General features: G+C 43.1%; 2 protein-coding genes across 4 annotated transcripts in view; one reads left to right on the top strand and one right to left on the bottom strand.

Moving 5' to 3' along the window:
- The window catches only part of LRBA (LPS responsive beige-like anchor protein), a 410,805-nt gene that overhangs the window by 219,038 nt on the left and 167,767 nt on the right, over positions 1 to 24,000 (top strand). For all 3 annotated transcript variants that reach the window (XM_017820154.1, XM_017820156.1, XM_017820155.1), the window contains exons 38-39: positions 1,136 to 1,282; positions 3,921 to 4,057. In XM_017820154.1, the coding sequence (XP_017675643.1) occupies positions 1,136 to 1,282; positions 3,921 to 4,057 (284 nt within the window). The remainder of the gene's footprint in view (positions 1 to 1,135; positions 1,283 to 3,920; positions 4,058 to 24,000) is intronic.
- MAB21L2 (mab-21 like 2) lies at positions 7,285 to 9,974 on the bottom strand. The gene has a single exon (XM_017820157.1). It carries the CDS (start codon positions 8,940 to 8,942, stop codon positions 7,863 to 7,865), a length of 1,080 nt encoding a protein of 359 aa, XP_017675646.1. The 5' UTR covers positions 8,943 to 9,974; the 3' UTR covers positions 7,285 to 7,862.

Consider the following 24,000-nt stretch of genomic DNA (forward strand, 5'->3'; position numbering starts at 1 on the left):
TTTTCCTTTTTTTTCTTTTTCCTCTTTTTCCTTTTTTCTATTTTCCCTATTTTCTTTTCCTTTTTTTTCTTTTCTTTTTTTTTTTTTTTTTTTTTTTTCTGCTGCTGCTTGGAGCTTGTAATTTAAATAAACCCGGTTTGGACGCAGCAGCGCTCCCGGGGCCGTGCGGGGCGGGGGTGTCGCTGCCCGGGCACGGCGGTGACACATTTCCCTGCCCCGTGACGGTGTACAGGGCGAAACAGGCGCTCCAAGTCCATCCAGAGCTGCTCGTTCACTTCTCTTCCATTCCGAAAATCCCGACGTGAGCCCAGGAATGCCCCTGTGATGCTGGAGCGCTGTGCCCCTTGGAAGCAGGTGCACGCTCTTCTCCGCCTCCAGCCGCGATCCTGGGGCAGATTCGTCTCCCCACACGCCACCTCCCCACAGAATCCACACGCCGCTCCCGGCGGACCGCGCCGCGAATGGGAGCGGGACGGATTCGAGAGCTGCAGCTCCGGCGGGGCCGGAGCCTGCGCCCCTTCGCCTTCCCCGTTCCCGGGGGGTTTCCCGCAGGGGTGCCGCGGGAGCAGCCCCTGCCTGGAGTGGGGCCGGGCGACTTGTGCTGCCCTGTGGGGGAGCCCCCGGGCCGCCCCCTCCCCGGCTCCCTTTCCCTCCCGCCGAGGGGCCGCCTGTTGCGCTGCCCTCGGGCGGGTCGCGCAGCTCCCGGCCCGCAGGGCACGGTCCTTTGCCTTGTCCCCCCTGGGCTGTGCTCAGTTCCATCCCAGTGGTGGTCCAGTGTGCATGAACCATGGATTTGGGAGTCAGGTTAACACACCGGGCAGTCGGGACCTGCCTCCATCTCCACTTCCCTGGGAAGGCTGCAGGGGAAGGGAATCCGCTGTGTCCTTTTCCCCTCTGTCATAAACACTTGCAATAGAGTTAAACGCTGCAGAGAGCACTGGATAATTTTAAGCAGGCTTAATAGGATTAAAACTAGATGTGTCCTAACATTAGAGGATTAAGACAGGTACTTCCACAACTAGTCCTAAACAGTTTTCTTCCTGAACTTTCATAAAAAAACCCCCAAAATTACACTCCTTTGTCACCGCTGCCTCTGAGACCTGACTGACAGCAATGTGTCTCTCTTTCATTTCAGGTCCCAATGAGGATATACTTGTTAAAGGAAAGCAGTCCATCAAGAGTCAAGTTTTAGGAAACCAGAACTCAGAAAGTGAGATTCTCTTGGAAGGCGATGATGATATCATGTCATTCATGGAGGAAAGAGAAGTGGAGAACTTAACGGGTAATTTCACCTATCTGATTTTCTCCTCAGCTTGTTTTCTGTTTAAGTTCTGATCTCCCAGTCTCTGCAGTGAGTCATGATTTGGGGTACACATTGATAAAATGTTGCTTCCCATAATTGGGCTGTTGAGGTTTATTTGAGGAGAGTTGTTCATTTGAGGAGAGTTTGTGCACTCTGTGTTATATAAGTCTTTCTGACTTATATAACCTCCTTGCTTCTGCAGTAGATGTCCATATTCTAGGAAACTCCCCTGAAAGAAAGTAACTCTACCTTGAAACAGGCTTTCTTTGTTTTTTGATCTCATTCCACTCAAATCATTAGACCTAGTGGACAATTAGGCAAGTCCTCTGTAATTAAAGGGTTTTAAGACCTCTAATATTTTTCCTGAGTCTGTAAAATTGTACATATTTGTTATTTACTTGAGTGTGAAGGATTTTTACACTCACTGGATTTAACTCCATTAAATCCCTAGACATCCCCCATTGAAGTTCTTCTTTCTCCACAGACTGTAGTCTTATTAGACTTCACTTTTTTTTTTTTTCTGAAGAAGGAAAAATAATACTTCAGGTCATTGAACTTAATTAATTTTACACAGTCACATGCAGCCTTTGCTGATGTTGCAATCTGAGTGCAGTGGATCCATTTCTGTACATTTCAAAATGGAAAACTGGAGTAAGCAGTGGTTCAGGGACTGGGAGTTAAAAGCGTCTCCGTTGTTATTTGAGGAATGTGAGTTTTTTACAAGGAAAACGCAAACTTCTCTGTGTTCATTTGCTTCTCCTCTGGTATCTTATGTACATTTACTTTGAAGAGAATTGTCAGTTACTGGATAATTCTGGTTCCCGTAGAAGCTAGTAGTATAATCTTACATTGATAAGTATCGTACATATAATTCACTGAAAATGCTGAAAATGATTATTTATTGGCATTTTGCTTATCCATGAACTGCATTCCATTCCATTTAATTAACAAAAAAAAAAAAGCAAAGTTAAAAATGCAGCATAATGAATAAAGAAAACCTGCGTAGAAAGAGTAAAGTAAAATAAATTAATGGGAGAATGATGCAATGGCATTTTCTGTATAGAAATCTTTTATTTTTCACTCCCTACAATGAGCTTCCTTCTCAACAGCCTTCTCCATGTTTCCTTCTATTATTCATTCGTTGGTTCGAGTAATACATTCATACTGTAATAGAGGTGAAAGGGGAGTTTAATTATATAATCTTGACAATGGCAATAGGATTAAGAAGTAATCCTCACTAATAAAGTGGTGTGGGTTAGAAATGAAGTGGAAATTGTCAGGGGTCTTCTACAGGACCTGGACTGCCCCAGCTCCTGCAGCTGTCTGCTTGCCCTGTAATTGAATGTCTGCGAGTGATTGAAAAAATGTTATTTCTCCTCTGGATTACATGCTAATGTACAGGGGGCAAAGGGAGACAGCAAAAGAACACATAGCTGCTTATTTCATCCATTTGTGGGGGTGAGCTTTGGGAAATCATGGCAGTTCCACAGCTATCTCATGCCCATCTGCAAACACAATGTATTTGTACATTGGGAATAGAGGGCAAAGCTGCTCTGATCTCAGCAGAGCATCTCTTCTTTTGTCCTAGTGGCACACATTGAGATTGATGCGAGATTAAGGACCATCACCCTCCTAACAATCGATGGAAATGACAATTCATCTGAATTTTTTGTCAGTTATTCTCACGTTGATTACCTGAACGTGTGTACCTCCTTTATAGATGCTTTATTAAAACAAAATTATCTGTGTCAATTTAATTTCTTCCACTGTTTTGCAAAAGTCAGATAATACTGCAGCCGAGTAACTTCATTTCCTTACCTCTTAATCAGCTGGATGACAAACCTAACCTGTTTTCTTTCTGTATGTGTTAGTTTATATAATAGGTTCTGCATTGTCAGATCTATGCTGAACCTATTGTTTTCAGTAGTAGTCTGATTTGTCCCTGTGATAAGCCCTGTGGAGATGTGATTATTCCAATAAAAATTCATTCAGTTGGAAACCAACCCTCCAGCTGTTTACTCCCACAGTCCCCGAGCTACACTAACACTGTATGGATTCCTTGAACAATATTTAAAGTGGAATCAAAAGCATCTTTAAAACATTTTACTTTAGGCTCTATAACATTGTGTAACCTTAACAATAGATTTCTAGCATCCATGAGGGAACACTTTACAGTTAGACAACTTTGAGCCTTGACTGCTACGTTCATCTTGGTGAAAAGCTATGGAAACTTTCTGGTGACTAAAGAACACATCAGACAGTAAGATTTCAAGTGTTCCTGTGTGCACTCTCTGTATTGCATGTAACAGTAGGTATGCAAGTCTATAAGTTTCTCAGAAGAAAAAACATGTCTGAGTAAAAGCTAAATGCTGCCATGCTAAAGCCAGCTCTGTATAATGTATGCAGCAGTTTGCAATTGTAGCTGCTTCAGTGTTCAGCAGCACAGAGACACTGCAAATCTATTACATATGTTCTTTTCCAGGATAAAAAGAGTTTTGCTCTTGAAGGAAGAGCTATACTCTTTGCTTTATTTTAATGTCCTTGGCTTGAAAAGCAAATAATTTGCACTCGCGTTCTTTTCAGTTTGAACATTGTTGGTGTTTTCCGGCTTTGGCAGGTCCAGTTGCCCTCAGCACACCAGCTCAGCTTGTGGCACCCTCAGTAGTAGTGAAAGGCACTCTTTCCATCACTCTTTCTGAGCTCTACTTTGAGGTGGATGAAGAAGATCCTAGTTTTAAGAAAATCGACCCAAAGGTAAGAGATCATTGACCCTGAGCTCTGAGAGATGATGACAAATTACCCAAGACCTTTAATTCTTCACTCGACTTCCTTTACCTCTATTGGTCTGCAGTGTTGCTGCTTTAATAACTTTGTGACTGACCATATATGTTACTGAACTTCACATAGGTGACACCTCCTTTCCTTCTCCTTTTTCTCCCCCTCCCACAATTCGCCCCTACTTGAATGTTAATTAGCTTGCTGTGAATAAAGCTCCAGGGAGATGTCTTAAATAAAGACATCTTGAATCACAGGCCTGTGTGAATACTGGAAAGTTCAAGGAGGCATTTTAGCCCAAATGCTTTGTTTTACTTTCCTGATTTTGTGTGATGGCAATGTAACATAGTGCTAAACTTCCTACTCTCCTAAATTGTGGTATTATTCTATAGAAGATTTTACCAGGCCTGTTATTATTTACTGTGCCTAAGTAGAAAACATAATTGCCCTCCTACGTTTCTGGACTGACTTGCTAATTTCCACAAACTTTACTTGCTCCAATTTGCTTTTGTTTAAAATTAGTAACCTTCGGTGGAATTCCAATTTCAAAGGGAATATATTTTGCGATTAGCTTAATAAGGGTGCACTTGAATGTTTTCTGCAGTGTCACAGCAGCATTTCAAAAGTATGAGGCAAATGGTAAATATTCTCGCATCCCAACTTAAGCACAGTTGTGGCTCTTGTTTTTTTAAATATCTGCTTAGTATTAAACAAGGTAATAATTTCTTTGTGAAGGCTGCTATTGGAAGAAGTAGTGGTTTTCTGCTTGTCTGTAGAGAATAGCTTGTGTGTTAAGCATCAGTTCAGTTCTTTGTTCCTACTGAGTAAATTGCTCGTATCTGTATTAAAAATGACACTCAGTTGGAAAGCTGGGATTATCAAATCCTATAAAGGAATAAATTTATTTTGAAAAGCAATGCTCTCAAATTGTTAGAGCTAGATTTTAGTATAATTAATTAACTAGAATTGTGATTTTTATGTGATATCATAGATGAGATTTAACTTTTCTTTTGGTCCTGAAGTATTTTTGAAATATATTGGAAATTATTTCAAGTATGAGATAGTTCTTAAAATTTTGCAATACTTCCTCTTTTCATTATGTTTAACTAAAAGAAAACCACCAAAACTGAAAAACACTTAGTGGTGAAAAGGATATAAATGTAAACTGTAAAGTCAGTTTGATATGTTACTGTATTGCGTTTTCCATCTAAAATCTTCTGCTTTGTAATGCATTAGCATGAGAAAAGTCTTACAGATCTGAATTATTCTACATTTTTTACCATGTTTAGCACATAGAGTGTTTGAGTACAGTTACTAATTCTTACCATTCCTGTTACATGTTTTATGGGAGCATTGACACACAACATATATATATATTCATCCTCCTTTCTTTTCTCCTGTTTTTGAGTATTTGCTAGTGTTTTTTTTTCTTAACTATGAGCAGGCATTCTGTTTTGACTCGACTGTATCTTTTATTCTGCATCTGAGAGATTTTATTTGGGTTCATATAACAGGAGGAGTTGGTTATATGAAATACTGGCTACAACTCTTACATTCTGCTTGCGACTGTTACTTTAGCTGGAGGTCTTAAAAAAGACCTTTTGTAATGTCGGGTGGGGGGCGGGCTAAAAATAAAATCTGAATAATTTTATCTTAAAAACCAAGTAAGGTTACAAAGCAGCTTGTTTTCAAGCATTAACACCTCCCTGCCCCACCCTCTGCTGAAGTCAATGTACCTTGATAGCGGTGACTGGAGCTGCTATAGAAAATGCCCCTTGGAAAAAAAAAACCTCAAAACAAAAAAACAAAACCCAAACAACTAATCCGCTGTAACTCAGCAAGCCTGCTTAATTAATGAGGCTCCATTTGTTTGATAAATTTTAAGTTCCCTGTATATTTGTCTAAACTACTGAAAAGAAAACATTGTGACAAGTTCCTGAAGGAAAACCTGCCTCACGTAGCGATAGCATCGGCAGCGATAGGATCACAGTTTACACGCGAGCTCCGGGCTGTTATGGGAAGGAAAGGGTAGCCCCGTGGGCTAAGCCCGTTTTGCCGGGTGATCCAGGATCAGCGCTGGGGGAAAGCGCTCTGATGACTCCGCAGGAGGCTTGCGGAGCTCAGCCGGGGCTGGAGAGGCCGGGAATGCGGCGGCGGGGTCGCCCCCGCGCACCCCGCTCCATCTCCCGGGCTCCTCCCGCAAGGGATAATTTCGTTTTTAACTTAAAGGCAAAAGCAGCTAATGTTCGAGTGGGTTTTTCTTTCCGGATCCGTCCAAAAAGAAACGAAAGTAGTCCTTTGGGGCGAGAACTTACATATTTTTACCTCTCCCTTGCTCCCGAAAGGACATGAAAACTTGCTCGAAATGCTCCGAGCCGGCAATTTTTCGGGCGGCTCGAGCGGGTAATCCTAACGTTTTTAAAGCTTAGCAATGCGTTCCCGATAAAAATCCTGCCAGTATTTCCAAGTCGTCCTTAGCAATCTTAAAGCGAAATCGCTACGGGAAATCAAGCAGATTTTCTTGGGCTTTGGCAGAGGGGGCTCGGGCGGGGAAGGAGATCGGCACAGAGCGCCCGGGCGCCGGTGTAGGATCGGGTGGTTTCCTGACGGGTTCCTGCTTATCTCCCCGTCTGACTATGCTGAGGTGCGATTTTATGCTGTACTTAAAAATCTGGGGGAAACAAATGTTTGTTTAAAAAAAATATCGACCGGTTACTCTAAATCGCATTAATTATTCAGGGTAGATCTATACTTCCCTCGTGTCAAAGTCAAATGGGGGTACCGCGTGTGCTCTGGAAAGCGAAAGTGAACAGCAATGAATTTTTAAAACAAAATGCAGCGCTTGAGATTTACTGGGGAAATTTAAAGGAAAAAAATTTTAAGGAAAAAAATTAAAGGTGACGACTGTAGGGGTGGGAAACGGCATGCTCCAATTCTGACTAAATTGTGGTGAGCTTCTGTGCGATGCTCCATATATTCAGAAAATTTAGAATGGAAGTTTAAGGTACTAGAAATATAGCAGATGTTGTCACATTCTGAACTACAGAATATATAAGATTTTTTTATCTTAGATGCCCTCTTTTTTTTTTTTCGGTAGATGGAAATTAAAGGGAAGTTTAGAAAACGTCAGTCAATATGCCAGGCTAAGGCTTGGGCTAGGTGTCGCGTTTAGACTATCTTTACATCTCATGTTTTCGTTTCTACTAAAAAATTTACTTTTGAGGTTCAGAAAGAATCTACTTTCCTGAATTTAAGAACCATTCACGAAAAGTCAGCTTAAAGTTAAAGTAATATTTTTATTACTATTTGCAACAAGTCAGTTGTGGGGCACATAATCTGACCTTGGCACCGAAATACATTTAACATCAGTAAAACTTTTTTAAAGGGAGATTTGTACATATAGTTAAATAATTTTCACTTGGTGACAACATTCAGGCAAACAAGAGAGCATAAGAAAAGGACTATACATGGATTGGAAAATGTACCTTTCGGGTTTCGTTTTGAAGTTGCAAAAGTCCGATCGCTTCTTTTTGTGACATTTTAAAAATTCACATTGGAGGACGGGAGGAGAGGCTCTTCCTTTCTTCCGTGCAAGGCGGTGAGAGTTTATGCCGGGAAAACCGTCGGCAAGTTTTTAAAGGCCGAGCTGCAGGTGGGTGGGGGGGTGGCGGGGGGCGCGTGTCTTTCGCCGCCTCTTTCCGTCGTCGTTCGCGTTAAATAAAAAGTTTTTTAGGCGCTGTTGTTGTTTACGGAGGGCGAGTTTTTGTGCGCGGGGGTGTTAACCCTATAGCTTGTCGAGGCTTTTGGGATTGGTGAGGATTTCTCTGGCTAGCCTCCAGGTCTGTTTGGCAGCGCTTTCCAGGGCCGAGTGGGGTTTGCCCTGAAAGAGGTCTAGGTTGGGCAGGAAGTAGTGGGGGCAGCGCCGGCACTGCAAGCAGGAGATGAGCTGCAGGAGGATGCCGTTCAGCCGGTCCCCCAGGCACGCCTCGTCCCAGTCGGTCTCCCGCGGGTGCTTCTCGCACTCGTACAGCAGCAGCGTCTTCATGTGGTAGTTGTTGAGGGGCTGCCCGGGCAGCTCCAGGTGCCGGTCGCGCAGCGTCTTCAGCACCGAGAGGCACTTGTTCCGACAGCCGCCCATCAGCAGCCGGTTCTCGGCCTCGCCGAACTGCAGCACCCAGGCGTCGCTCTCGGCCGAGCTCTGCTTGCCCGTCAGCGAGTAGCACTCCTTGGAGAGCAGGTTGAAGCCCTCCGCCTTCACCTCCGCCACCCGGTTGGGGCCGGGCCAGGGGATGTGGGGCATGGGCCACTGCGCCGCGCTGCGCGGCCAGATCCCCGTGCACTTGAAGGCGGGCGTGATCTGCACCACGTACCGCTCCCGGATGCGGAGCTTCACCTCGCTCGTGTCCGCGATCATCTTCACCACGTCCCGGTAGCTGCACTTGTCCACGGCCTGGGCCACCAGCGTCTGGAAGCGGGAGCGGATCTTGCGGGCGGACAGGTAGCCCGAGGCGGTGATGAACTCCACCCAGAGGGACATGCTGCGCTTGCGGCCGTCGCTCAGCTTGAGCACGGCGCAGCCCGGCAGGGAGCCGTCGTCCACGAAGTTGAAGACGCCCATCTGGTTGAGGTAGAGCACCACTTCGAACTCGGTGGGCGAGATCACCTCCAGCCCCTCGTAGCGGGCGTCGATCTCGCTCAGGGAGCTGATGAAGCGGGGTTCCTGCACCTCCACCTCCTTCAGCACGTCCGACACGACCTTGCACACCTCCCGGATGGTCTTGGCGATGGCCGCCTTGCGCGCCTGGCAGCGCTCCGTGTAGTATTTGTTGAGCTGGTAGACCAGCTTGGCCTGCGCGGCGATCATGTTGGGGCACAGGTCCGGGCTGTACACCGGGCTCTCGCAGTACGTTGAGGGATCCAATGCTTTAGCGGTGGCTGCAGCTTTGCGGAGGGCACCAGCCGAGTCGCAGACCCCCACCGCCTCCGGGAAGAAGGCGGCAGCGGCGCGCCAGGGAGAGCAATTAAAGAAATCGGGGAGGGCGGCGAAGCACAAAGGAGCGAAGCCCAGCGCTGCCCCGGCGAGGAGGAGGAGCAGGAGCAGCGGGACGGTGCGGGCTGGGCGGCGGCGGTGCTGGTGCCGGAGCCGGTGCCGGAGTTGCGGGCAGCCCCCGCGGGATCCCGGAGCGCAAAGTTTTGGATGGCGATGGGGGCAGGGAAGTCCGCGCTGCCTCTGCGCTCAGGCGCCCACCCCCCCGCGCAGCGACGAAAATGCTGTTTCAATAGTTCATGAAAAAAACCCAACAAAACAGCAAACAAACTTCCCCAGGACTCGCAGAAGGTCCCCGCTGAAATGCCGGTCGGCGGCGAAGTTTAAAACCGCACACGGAACGGGAGGAGGAGAAGAATGCGAGCAATGCCCACAGCGGAAGAGTGAACTCTCTGTCTGTTAGTCTGTCTGCCTCTCTCTCTCTCTCTTTCAGTCCGTGGCACCGCCAGAGATGTGCATGAGTTTGGCTGCCGCTCGCTCAGACTGTCAGGGGGTGTTGTTGATTTCCCTTTTCCTGCTGGAGGCGTTGGCTGAACCCGGCTCTGTGGCTGTCTCTATCTTTACGCGCAGACGTGTGCACTTGGTCTGTGATCTCTCATTCCTGTCCTGCAGCTCTATATGGATTGTTGTGAGAGAGATGTATTAGAGAGTTGTTGACGTTGTTGGTTGGTTTTTTTGTTTTGTTTTGTTTTCTTTGCACAAGACTGTGTTTTATCCTGAGCGGGAGGAGGGCGTAGCTGCCGTGCCCGGGATGGCTTCTCCTCCCCCTCCCCACCCCTGGAGGTGCGCGCCGAGGCTCCCACTCTCCGCGCCTCTCCTGCTGCAGCGCCGTGTGCCCGCGTCTCTCGCTCTCCGTGTCGGCGGCGGTGCCGCCGGGCGCTGTAGTTTATGAATGGGGCCGCGGCGCGGGCGCGGGGCGGGGCCGCGCCGCCAATCGCCGCCGAGCTGTCAGCGGCGCGGCCAATCGCGGCGGGCGGCGGGCACGGCACCGCGGGGGCGCGCACACCGCGCGCCCGCGCGCTCGCCCCCGCCGCGGCCCCGGGGAAAGGGGAAAAGGGAAAGGGGCGCGCCCCGTCCGCTCCGCGCTCCCGGGATCAGCCGGCCTTGGAGTCGGGATGGGATGGGGTAGACAGGGGGAGGGTCTGAGCGGGTTGGGAAAAAAGCTCCCTCTGCAACTTCGCCGTGGAGGCAGGTGAAGGGTGGGTGAGGTGAGCGCGCTGCTCCCTCCGCCCGCTGCGAGGGGACCCGCCGGCAGCGCCGGTGTGTGCGGGGAAAGCGGGAGAGAGGCGGGACGGTGCTTCACCGCAGGCATAAATCTTATTCCGCTTAATGCTGGGCTTGCAGCAGTGACAGTGAGACAGTCGCCGGGGCGGCTTGGCACGCACCTTGTTTTACTGCCCCCAGTCACCTTAATTTAGATAAATCTCTTGCCGTAAAGTTCTGTTCATTCTCTTAAAGCGCGGGATTGAGTTATTCGAAAGGAAACGATATTTTATGCAGGTTTGTATTAATAAGAATATTGAATGATTCGGACATAAAGCCGTAGCTCCGTTACGTCAGTTCGGAGGGAGCCCCCGGGCAGTACCTGCTGCAGAGCAGCCAGAACTGTTTCTCCTGCGGGAACTCAGGCTAACGGGAGGGCACTTTCCACATCTTCTGTGCTCGGGCCACGGGTGCGTGTGTCCTTGGAGGCTGTGCCCTCCCTTGGACTCTCGCAGCCCTGCCAGGAGCGGGACCGGGGCCGTGACCGTGCGGGACGCGATGCGCCGCTCCCTGCGGAGCCTCCCGTTAACCCGCTCGCAGCGGTTGGGCTCGCTTTTCTTGTTCTTCCCTCCTTTCGCCGCAGCTGGCTGATTTTAATAAAGAAAATATCGCCGTCTGTTTTCTGTGTGCGTTTAAATTAGAAACATGTCTTGTTGCCGACCGTACCGCTAGAAGAAGTACGGACGTGCCCGGCGCCGGTGCGGCTCCGCGCTCCGCGAGGAGAGGATCGGCTCCCCGATTTCCATCCGTGCTGCCGGGGCAGTTTGCGCCCGGAGCCGGGGGTCTGTGCCCGGTGCTGGCGGGGCCCGGGCGGGCGGCGGTGTCAGGTGTCCCCGCCGGGCCCGGCCCCGTCGGGAGGGAGACGAGCCCAGAGAAGGCTCCGAGGAGAGCAACTTTCAAAGGGATGGGGGAGAGGGGCCTGGCTGCCACGGGGGCAGAGTCGCTGGCGCCGCTGCTCGCACGGTCTCTCGGTGTCCCGGGGATGCGCGGGCCGGAGCGGGGCTGTCCGCCCCGGGGCGCGGGTAAGTGCCGGCGGATCTGCCGCCTCCCCGAGGCCGCTCAGGGTGCTCAGAGGCCCCGGGGCGCGGGCGGCAGCACCGGGCGGGCATCGCCTGCGCGGAGCTTCTCTTGGCGGCTCAGCCGGCCGGGCGGAGCAGCGAGGGTCCTACGCCTCGGCTCCGGACGCCCTCCGGCAATTGTAGAGTTATTTAGGGCTACGACTGTTTTTCACACGCCCCGTCGAAGCTCCCGGGGCGGACGGGGGCTCACTCGCCGCCGGTCCGGCGAGGTTCTCTGCACCTCGACCCTCCGATCAGTGGTGGGCAAGAAAGCTCCGCGGGGTCTCGCTTCCTGCAGCCCTGGGGTTTCCCGCGTTCGCGGAGGAGATGCCGGAGCCGTCAGGCGGCCCGGGCAAGGGTGGGGGGACGCGCGTTCCTGTTCTCAGGGTAAAAGCAGAAGGAGGGAACGATTCCCCTCCCACACTCCCCCCCCCCCCCCCCGTCCGCGATAAGGTGTCTAATGATGTAGCGTTAGTGGTGTTCAGATTTAAAACAATTCATTACCAATTTTCCTGCCTGAGGTTGAAGCTCTAGTAAATAATAAATCAGCTAAACAAAAGCTGACTTTAATTTATTGCCCCGACGCTAATTAGAAACATCATTTGAGCAATAAACTTAAACACTTCCAGCAAATAATGCACGTGAAACCCTTCTCTCCCGTGTCTGGGCGTTTGTGGCCGCACTGCATTAAGACCAGCTTCATCTGTGGCGGAATTTGCTCTCGCCGGGATGAATAATTGAAGGGGGAACAGGATCCGAGGAGGCTATAATTGAAGAGCCCTTGTCACCTCTGCTTTTATGTATGTTAGTGTAGAAGTCCATCAGCAGCTCCTTGATGGTGTATAAAACGAAGTGGCATCCCCTCCAGCAGCAGGAGATACTGTATTCCATTAAAAAGACCGTGTGCGTGTGTGTGCCGCAGAGAGGGAAACTCTCAGGGCTAAAAGCCACTTGAAGTCTTCAGACCGATTGATCTGTATTCCCTCGTTATAATCCGTCTCATCATACTTGAGTTAATGAGGCAGGGGCGGGGGTGATCTGATGGTCCTTGACAAATTCATTAGGGAGGCTGCGGGACATTTTATTTGACTGTTAAACATCGTGTTTGTTTGGTTTAAGCAGTGCCAACATCAGCATGCCGCTGCCTGGAGCTATAGTGTTTTGTTAGCGAGGGCTTCTGTAAAAAGATACTGGAAAGAGGACTCGGTGTGCAGTGTTTGCTCTTGCCTTGGCTCCTCCTGCCCCCTCCCGCTCGGTACAGCGGGGAGCTCGAGCTCATGTAAGTCCAGGCGTGCAGGCATGGTACGTGCCACGGTATTTTCTTCACGCTGAGGATGGCAAAGTAGCAGCGAAGGGCTGCTATTAAATTTACAAAGACTTTTTCTTTCTTTCTTTCTTTCTTTTCTTTTTTTCCCCTAAAAGAATGCTGTGTGTTTGTATTAACCCTTAAAACAACAGAAGAAGAAAATAGCTCAGAGTTTTAGCAATAAGCACACAAGTTTCTTGCTGTGTTATGATATAGCATACTTGCATTTCATTGACTATCTATTCATTGCCTTATCGACATGGCATATGTTACATATTTCACAGGCTTTTTATTCTGAACGTTGTATTTTAAGGTTTCTATAACATGCTGCTGATATAAGCTGTAATTTTTAAGGCAAATCAAAGTTTAATCAAATTGACTTGAGGCTATTAGAGGATTTCTGCCAAATCTGCCCTTTTTCTCTCCCTTGGTAAAAGTGAGGGGGAAAAGTGAATTCAGGAACAGGTGGTCCCAAAAGGGTAAGAAGTATTTTTAAGAATAGCATATGAAATATGAATGTGTATGTATATGCTTTGTTCATGGCAGCTTTGTAGATGAGACCCAGCTAGCATTCCATTATTTTCTACTAGTTGGTTTCCTCTCTGTCCTTTCATTTAATGGAAACAGTTTTGCAGAAAACGGAGTAATTAATCTGCTCGTGGAACTTAGCATTGTATTATTTTTTTCCTGGAGATCAGTCTTCAAACATTCTCAGCTTTAAGTGCTTGTAGGACTCTGCTTCCATTTATAGAAGAACAGTATGGGAAAAGAGCTAGTGCCCTTTGCCTGTCGTTTTCATACATTCCTGCACTGCTGATGAAGCTTGAACTGCTGCAGGGAATGTATGGATTTGAAAAGAAATGATTCAGTAATGCACGTTGTGTTTCTCCACAGCAAAACCGGGTTAATAGTTACAGCAAATGCTGCTGTGGGTTTGACAGATAAAATTCCTTTTACATTCAGTGGTATACAGTGTATACCTTTTCTTGAAAGTCATGGCTTGGCTTTGCTATCTGCTGATCTGTTCTAAGGTCTGTATGTATGAAGTTAGTTGATGGCGCATACTGAGGAGAAAAGATGATTTCATTTCTGCACATCATTAATGCATCTCGTCAGTTAAGAGTGTTGCATAAATCTTGTACCTTTTTTTCCCATAAAGATTGAATGGTATTGTAATTAAATAATTTATATGTTTCTAAGTCTCCCTTAAATTTCATTTCTTCAGTGGGAAGGAGATAGCTTCCAACTACTCCTTTAAGTAGCTTACCTTTACTTTCCTGTTCAGTCCTAAAATGTGAACATATTCACAATCTGATGTTTAACCATAAGCAATCTACCAGTGAGGGCTTTCTCTAATGCCTTGAACCTTGAATTAAAGGTAGCATCTTCTCTTTTCTCATAGTGACCGATGGTGACTTCTTTTAGCTGTAGACTGCTTTGAATACCAAATGCTGTTTTGTAAATTTGCCTTTAATAAGTTGGCAATCAGAGAAAGGCAGACACGCGCAGTAAGAAAGAACAATTTTAGTGCTTTTGTAAATTTTTCTTCTTGTTAAAACATCATGTGGGCCTTTTGTTTGGATGCAGTTGGGGTGGGTGCCTGCTGTTTTATCCATTAGAAATGACCAAATTCATATATGTTAACTGGTTTTTATTTATAATAATTGATTAATTACATTAATAGCATAACTTTTAAAAAGTACAAGAGCATATGACATATGCTTGACCTCCATTTGAGTGCAATAACACTTATTTACTTGAGAAAAATACAAGGTGGACTAGAGAGATAATGTCTTGTCTGGTTCTTAAAAACGCTATGAGGCTAAATCAGCACTTCTTTAAAAGTATGAAAAATAAAAAGATATTATAAGCAAAATTCATGTTTTGGAAACGAAAAAAAAAGATTAATTCACAGGCGTTTGGGCACAGCTTTTCTTTCTGTCAGTAGCTTTCCTACGTTTGGTGCCTTAGATGTTCACATCTCTGAGCATATGCCTGATCATGCCAACAAAGAATAGCCTGTGTGGTTTTATCGGTTAGGCACCTATTTTGAAGAGAAAAATCTTCATGCAGCCTAGTCAAGGCGAAGCATGTGTGTAAGTTAACCTAAAATTCCCTAAACTATACCCTTTTAAAATGTCTGTTTCTAGCTCCAGAAGTGTAAGCTTCTTGTTTATAAGCTTATGTTTTTAAAAGTGCTTTTTCAAATACCACATAGAGCAATGTGAAATCCTCTGATTCTCACCAACCACTGTACAGGTTACAACCTTTCAGGGAGTTTCTGCAAGGGAAAGGGTGTTGTGGGTGGAGGGAACAGAGAGGGCTCAATCTTCTCAATACCACTGGTGACCAGCATGAAATATATTGTCTCACTCTCTCCTCCCTGTATTTTAAGATTATGTTGTTTTAATTTTGGATCTGACAGAAAAGGCATGCGATTTTTATAAAATTAAAAAAAAATAATTCCTATCGAACAGCCTTCTAACTGTTCCCTCACTCAAATTAAAAGCACAGTTAGAACCCTCTACTTTTCTGTATATTGTACTTCATAGCATTGAAATTTTATCCTTTGAAAATGCTGTTGACATAAAAGTAGTATATTACTAGTTATAAAATCATTGCAGGGGTTATGTTGCTACTTCTAATGAGAGAATCAAATGATAGCTATTCCTATTTTATATCTTGCTGTGTATATGTTATTTCAAAATAACTTCTTCATGTTAATAAGCTTCTTTCTTTTTAATTTTCTTATGAATTAGGTAAAACCCGTACGCAAAGTAATTCAAGGTACCATCTCCTGGTGCTGGAAAGGGGAAACTGTATTGGCTCAAATAATGTATAGAAGCCATCTGCATAGCTTAATTGAAATAATATTTGGTGATCTAAGAGATGGAAATTGTTCCTTTTCTTTAACCATCTGAAATAAAACTAGGATGTAAACCAGCTGTCTTGGCCTATGGAAATCAAGGTTCTGCCAGTCTGTTTCTTTTCTTCATTTTCTACTTCTATCTTCCTTTATTATCTTCGTATCCCAAGGAGTCTTTCTTATTTTCTAGCTGGTTTTGTCTGCAACAAGGGGCTGGGTTGCTGTGTTTAAATAGACTCTGGATAGAGTGAAAAATCTTTGATCTATGGCTATGACTGCTTCCAAATGATTTGCTTGCTGGGACTGGACACTGTCCATGCCCTTTCACTTCACTATCAGATAGGCACACAAAAAGGACTTGACATGCTACCAGATGCATAGTTAATCATTGCATTAGGTCTGTAAAGGGGACCATCCAGACTCAATTAGGTCTACCATTTTTAACTAGTGTTTGCTCTGTAGTTTGTTTGGAGTGCGATATTAATTCTAACTGCTGTTCTGTTTATTTAAAAGTGCTTTAACGCAGTTCTGTGCTTTTATTTTCGAGGAGTTTTCTCTGCATTTGTGCTGTTTGATGCAGATTTAGAACATGACTGTTACAGTGTAACAAATATTATTGCAGTTTAACATATTAGCTGAAGTTTTAATGAAAAAAGGTTTTGCTTTTCTGTGATTCGGCAGTTTTCCTTTCTCAATACAGATATCTAAAAGTATATTTGAAATAAGCTAAATGCAGCAGCTGGCGTGTATTGAGGCAGAGTTCGGAAGTAAAGCTTACAAGGATATCTGGATTTTTGGAACTGAGTCTTAAACTTTGAAAACCAAACAGCAGCATTTTTCCTATCACTTACTTACCTAAGAGCTCATTCTTATGTCTGGCACCGCGTGCTTTTGTGTGAGAAGGATATTAAGGGTACACAAGTTGAAAAGGCTCAGCTGTAGGGTAAAAAACATTAGTTAAATTATTGCTCTGAATCTTGCCTGGGATTTTTAGGATTAGTTTGTTATATTTACATTAGCAGCTGTTAACTGTATGCACTGAATAAAGTGCATTGGAAATTCCTAGCTTTCTCAGAGTTTCAAAAAAGTAATATTAATTGTAGTTCATAGATGTGGCCAGTCCTTTCATGGTATGAAGAAGCTCAGGTGTTCAAATTGTATAAAGTGTTTTGCTCACTCATGCTGTCTGCATTTTACAGTAATGCAGATATTGAGGATGGTAGGCCTATGGAAGAAGGAGCATAAAAAGACATAAAATCAGTTTTGCTTGAAAATTGATATATAAGAAAGGAGCGCTAATCAGAGACTTTAAAAATATTTTCATTTGGGTTTAATATTTGTTTATTTATTTATTTTGGAAGAAAGGAGGGGCAAGGCATTCATCCATGAAATTTTTTTTAAAATCAATATATAGTTACTAAAGCTATTGTATTCAACTTCAGATTATAGTTCAGCCTTCACTTTAGATTTGAGATTTCTTGGTTTAGTTCTTTGCTTCATGGTTGTCAATATTCTTTGAAGGAGGCCAGATGCATTAAAATGTAACATTTATCATTTAGTTGTAGTCACAGGGATATTTAGGAGTTGCTAATGGACTTCCAAGATGCAGGATGTACAAGTGAATGCTGCTCAGAAGTGCTAGTTAGGGCTCTCCAGGGATTTTTAAATTATTTATGGCTACCTGCTGCTCCAAAGTACAGGTGTGTGCATGTGTATAAGCCATTAATGATTCGTATTGATGTGTATAAATATTCAACGGAGAATAAACCTAATACAGGAGTTCTTAAGAGGCATAGGCAGGTGGCTTTTCCCCGTTCATCATCTGTCTTGGAAGTTCATTCTAACTGGCATCTGCGTGCCAGAGTGCCTAGGAAGGGGAATTGTTTATATGTACTTTGTGGTTTTCCAGAGTGAGAACTTGAAAGAAAGTGGGACTTGAAATGTGTGGTCATTTGTGAATTTATGTTTTATCTCCCTTCACTTGAAAATTTATGAGGAGAGTGACTTAGGGTGCTTGCGTTGTGTGTTCCAGGGCTTGCCCCCACTGATAACACCCTTGTTGGCGTGAAAGTGCAATGCAAATTATGACAGTTACAACCTTCTGTTTTGTTTAACCTGTCAGTGGATTTCCTGGCTCAGTGCTGAGGGCAATGGCGTGTTCAGCTAGTTCCATATTCACCTAAACTTAAAAGGTCAGGTTTCTACAGGCAAGCCTAGTCAAAGCCTAATTGATGAGGAGGGCAGGGGGACAGAATTTACTGTTCTGTTGGCTAGTTTCATATCGTTAGGTTGTCCTGAAAGCATCAGGCAGTCACAGCCCCTTTCATGTAAGTGCTGACCCTAGACAGGAGCTGACAATCAAAGGAGGCAGCCACAGGAACCGGTGCAAGTAGGCTATTGATTTTTCAGTTAGGTCTAAGTAGTTTGTAGTATGGGTAATGGGTGACAGAGGCAGGTATGTCATTATCAATGAGCTCCAGAACAGTAGCGACAGCCCCCTCTCATATTTCCTTCAGCACTGACAGTCTGCATCCTGCAGTGGTCAATAAATCGCCCAACCTTTTACTGACAAGTGACTTGAAGGTGGGGGTAGGAGTCAAAGAGCTAAACTTCCGTACTTGAACTTGACATGGATGCAGAGCAAGGATCTCGACATCTGCGTTCCTGGCTCGTCAGGCAAAGAGCCGAGGAGAGCACGGAGAACAAAGCAATGGTGGACGTGCGGCCGAAGAAGCTTAACTTTATCTTATGCCCTCTAGAAAGTCAAAGATTTTCTCGAGTTCAAGTAAAATAGCTTCAAACACCAGCTTTCTGTAAGCATGGTCTGGTTCGGTAGTTAATTTAGGTTACCATGGCAGGGCTTTGTTTTTACTTTAGTATTGCTCTGCATTTAATCAAGGTTATGCTGCCACAGCAGTACAACAATCACAGTCTGCCATTCAAAATCCGCTTTTAATTCCTAGTTTCCTCTTCTTAAATTTCATATATGGAGACTAAAGAGATTGAAGGTTTCTTATAAATCCAAAGTGTTAGCAATACAGTTTCTATTCTGACTACCAGTGCTGTTTTGGGTCAATAGTGGAGTACCAAATACTTTAGGAAGCTGAATAAAGTTTTTATTACTTGGATTTTACTAGCTGTGATTTCTGAATTTAATAGAGGTAGATCCAGATTTTAGCTTTACGCTTAATTAAATTCTGAAAGATATTGAGAGAACATAAAAATTGTAATAAGTGGTGGTTTGGTTTTTTTTTTTTAAATATACTTGTATGGAAAATCAAGTGAAATGAACTTATGTATCTTAATCTGAATCTCATGAAGTTTTCTAATGTTGTTACTTTATTTGAGGGATGTAAGTTATCTGCATTTTTTCAGAAGCTGGAATTCAGTCAGGTTTTATGCTGTGCACAGATGTTAACAAAATAGCATGTGCTTGTAATTAAAAAAAATCTTTAGACAAATTGAAATAAAGCAGAAGAGTAAATGTTTTGAAAAACTTCCTTAAAATAACTCATTGCTATGGTATCTTGTTCAACAATGTTTGTAATGTTACACAGAGCAGGAATCTGAGACCCTGTACATTGAATAGCTGCAAAGTATCATCTGTGACTGAAACTTTTTCATCTGTCTGCATCAGCTAAAGCCCTTTTCTTTGTGGCTGGATTTTAACTGCAAGAGCAGTGTTGATACAGGCTCATGAATCGAGGTTGAAATTTATCACTGGATTATGAAATCCTGTAAGAAATATTTGTATAAGCTAAAAACCTGAGTACCTGTACATTTGGAGCAGTTATGAAATTAAATGGTTATAAAAAATCTGTTTAGGTATTGTTACATCTGCCTATTGAACAATGCTTTAAAAAAGGGGTTGTCTAGCTGTCTTCCGGAGGAAAAAATTGTGCATTAACTGGAACGAAAATGTGCCAGGTTGTTTGAGCCCTTTGGTATTTAATGGGAGTTTTTCCCTCTATCAGTTGTTTTTTTCATCTTGCAAGGCCTTTTTTTCTTGTTAAAGTAGGTAAAAAGTCCAGCCATGCAGTCTGAATCTTATCTTTTCGTGTAAACAGGTACAGCATCTTTTACTGTATTTTTAGTGTTGCTGGCATGTTGTGTTATTGCAGAAACGTAAAAAGGAGCTGTAGAAAGGCGACAAATTAAATTTTCATGAAAGAGACCCCTAATCAGCAGTGACAGGGTAAGAGAAAGATGATTGCCACTTGGTCATTGTGGAGAGGCACTTAGACTTGGTGTCAGGGCTTCTGTTAATGATGACTAATGTCTTTCTTGGAGAAAACGCATGCTCAAACATGCTACAGTCCAGAAGAAGAAGGGGGAGACAGGCACGATGGAGGAAGAAGGCCGTGAATCCTAAAACAAAAGCTTAGGTCTTCAGATGAAAAGGGTGCAGTGTTTTTGCAATGTCAGAAAGCACAGCTGTGAAACTGTTCTCGTTGCGCTCTTTAAGAAAAATAATAATAATGATTAAAAAAGTATGTATACAGACATACACGTGCATATCGTGGGCTACCTGGTGTCTGCTTTAATTGAGAAGGGAGATAATGATGACCCTGGCATGTAAGCACACTAGTCAGAAGTAAACAGGCACATTTTATTGCTCTTCTGTTAACGAAGCCTGCTTTTTTAAAAGAACAAAAGCCGATGCAATATATTCTTTCCTAAGCACGGTGCTGTGTTCTGAATAAACCTTCCATAGTCAAATGTAAAATGACTCAAAAGACCTTTTTCAAATCTTCAGGCTTTGGCTGTTAGGTATATTGGCAAAAAAGAGGTGGCATGTGTCATTTCTTCAGCTTTTCCCTAAGTGAGACCTTTCAAAAGGGCATTTGCAATGCTTGTCATATTTTTTCATATACGTCTTATTGGCCTGACAAGTCTAGAGGACCATGAGAAAACAGATGTCATTGCATTCAGACAACACTAATTACTCTGGGATTTTTGCAGCCTCAGTGCCTGCATGTAACTGTCGATTATGACTGTTTATGTGGCCTATCATGGGTACACGTTGCACATTCAGATGGTACCACTAGTCTTTGTGTTTCCTATTATCACACAATAAGATGTAAAAATCAGCAACAAGCACCACAACAAGGAAATGCCTTAGTGTGGGACTTTTACATGTTTAAAATGCATTTTGTTAAAGATTGCTTTCACAGTCCTTATTAGATTTAAGTGTTTTAGCATCTGTTTACTGACAGGAGAGCAGTGCAGTGGCTGTCAGTTTTCACCATGGTTCTTTATGTTTGCAGGCTTTCATTTTCTGCAATTGTATAAACATTGCCTGAAAAATGCTGATTGACCCAGCAGTTGTCATAAATTTCCTCTGTCTAACCTTCACACTGAACTGAGAGATTTTTCTAATGTGTCACAGTTTGCTTTAGAAACCAACAGCCTCGTTCTCTCACGAACTGATTTGTTGATATTTTCTTGGTTAAATTTTCTTAGCCACTCTGTGATTTCAGAATCTATTCTTCCTCTGTAGCAATAACTGCTGCGTGATTTTTTTAGCACAAAGTTCAAACGGTGGTCGCGTCGTGGCCTTTCTTCGTACGTTATCTAAAATTTGAATTTTGGTACACATTTCATAAGCAGAACAACCAACGTTAATCACAGATTGGAAAATGAAAGCTCCAATAATGTAACTTCATATGCTGATGAAGCAGAAATAGAAGCAGCTTTATCAAAGATGTATGATGAGATAAAACTGCAGTCTCTGCTGTACAGTTATAGTAATTATGACTAATGAACCGTCCAGTCTGGATGAAATGGCATGCCCACAGGGACTGTGGCCAATCAGTTGTGACTTATGCAAGCTGAACAAAACATTGATGGTGTTCCAGATTCCGTATAAGAGCAGGAAGTGTGGTCTTTGTTTGGAACATCAGCTGTGTCAAGTTATTTTCAGCAGTTTAGGAATAAACGGCATTAGTAAATAAAGTTTTAAGGACTAGGGTTTGTTGGGTTTTAAAATGGGCATAAAGAATTACGATTTGCTGTGATCAAATATACCTGAATAAAACCCCCTGTGTTGATGGCACGTTCCTGATGCAATATACTTCAAAGTTGTTCTGATCATCTTGCTAATCTAAGTCATGGGAAGCACATGTTATATTGTAATATGCTGAGTACAATGGGAGTGAAAGATGCAAAACACGTGAATATAGGCATGTATCTATTCAGGCTTACTGTGGCAATTTGGTTTTTTAACAGATTTGCTTGAGACCTGATACTTTCATTTTAATTTTGAAGCACTCTGCATTTTAAACCAGTCTGTAATTTGTAAGTGGAAGAAGATGAGTGCTTCATGGTGTTAATACCAGAAAGACAATTTTTTACAGTAAGAAGGTTAAATCATATCAGCAACATAAAATGGAGCTTCAGTAGTTTTGATGAAGTATAGACTAGAGAGTAATAATTTGGAGCCAGCTTATTTTTATGAAAAAGAATAGCCAAATTCTGAATGCTAAAATGCAGAATATATGGGGACTTCTGAATTCAATTGTAAGGTAATAACAGAGCAGAAAGGATACTTTCCTAAACATAAGTTTGTGCTGAGTTGTTTAGGCCCAGTCTGTAAGCAGTTGTGGATCAGTAAATGTTTGAAGAATTTGAGAGTAAAATGATCAATATTTTACAGATGTTAGTGTCACATTGCAATCCATTTAGCATTTTGCCTGGACCCCTCTAGAAGGGTACAAAGGAAAAATATTTCAAAAAACCTAGTTGCAAACAGACTAATGTAAAAGTAAGGATACCCCTCCCACACACCTTAAACCATTTAGAACAGAGTTAAAACATCATTTGAGAAAAATATTTTAGACTGTTGTGCTGTTTAAAAATGGTTTACCTTAGTCAGGAGGATCCACGGTATGTTGATTCTTAAAGCATGTGTGAAATTAAAACACTGTTATCAAAGAAGTTGGCAATTAAAGACTGGCCTGCCTGAAATCTGAAGTCATTACTGATCTTTTGTGTTGCTTAATAGAAAGGTGGGCAGTGATTTAACATGTCTACAGTTTTTCGAAAACATTTCTTTAAAGTAATACATTTTCTTCTTATTTTTTCCATGCTGTTTTGAAGCTTAAAAGCTGACACTTAATTTACTGTGTTTAAGTTTTTCTTTTCATGAAATAGAGGAAATCACAAACATATCTCCAGTGTTTGTCATCTTGTATTCTGAGCAAACCTCAAAGTGCTCCTAGATGTGCATTTCAGTAGATTTTTAAGTAAAGAATTCTTATTAACTCAGGGACTTTAGACATGTGATTAATTAATTAATTAAGTCTGTTTGGGAAAAAAAACCAAAAAAACCCCCAAAAAAAAAAAAAAAAAAAAAAAAAAAAAAAAAAAAGAAAAAAAAGAAAAAAAAAAAAGACCAATCCCCACCACCACCACCACAACAAAAGCCTGGAAACAAACCAACCCATCTACATTAGAAATCACAAATACCTTACCACTTCTGTTATTTCTATTTTGGAAGTGTCCAGAGGTACTGCAAGGGATCTACTAAGAATCATAATCCTTTTCTTTTGAAGAAAGCATACTGCATTAAATATTGGAAATGTGAAAATATTGTATATGTATATAATGTTAAGATAAAGTATGTTGATAAGTAAACTCTGAAAATAACCACATTTGGGTTGTGCTAAATAATTATGATTAAGATCTTTGAAGAGTGTGGCGCTTTTAAGTATGAGTCTCTTCCACAATGTCATTTCAGAATCAATAGAATGCAATGCATTATGTACATTATCTAATTTTACTGCACAGAAAGTTGCATTACAGTCACTTTAATGACTCTATCAAGATTGTGCCAGTGAAGTCAGGACTGAACTTTTTAGGTGATGTACAAACATACAAAACTAATTCTCATTCTTTCAAAGAGTTATTATTTAAAATATTTTTAAAAAGTTATTATTTAAAAGATTTAAATATACACAGATTATATATACATATATGTTATAAGAATATTTGGAAGAAGTATTCATATGTATTAAGATGAAGCAATAACTTTACGTGGTGTTTTTAAGGAGGCCTCAGAGTACAGTTCTACCATTTTCTTATGAAATCATTGGTAAAATTCCTATAAAATTATGCCAGCATGGATCAGCTTTTTATGTATTTGGGACATCCATTGTTTTCACTTTGTTGCCCTCTATAGATCTGATCACATTATTGGTGTTCAACAAGATGTGCTTCTAAGTAAAATACCTTTTATCTTCCTGTTGCTATGTGTATTTGTGTACAACCATAAGGTATCTTGTATGTTGTTAGTTATATTTGGGAACCATCTTTTTATGTGAGAGGGGCTTAATTAGCTTTTGTTCCTGTGTGCAGCTTCCAAAGTCTTCAGAAAGATAAGGC

This window comes from Lepidothrix coronata, unplaced genomic scaffold (genome assembly GCF_001604755.1).
Source record: "Lepidothrix coronata isolate B3197 unplaced genomic scaffold, Lepidothrix_coronata-1.0 Scaffold79, whole genome shotgun sequence".
NCBI classification, from domain to species: Eukaryota; Metazoa; Chordata; class Aves; order Passeriformes; family Pipridae; genus Lepidothrix; species Lepidothrix coronata.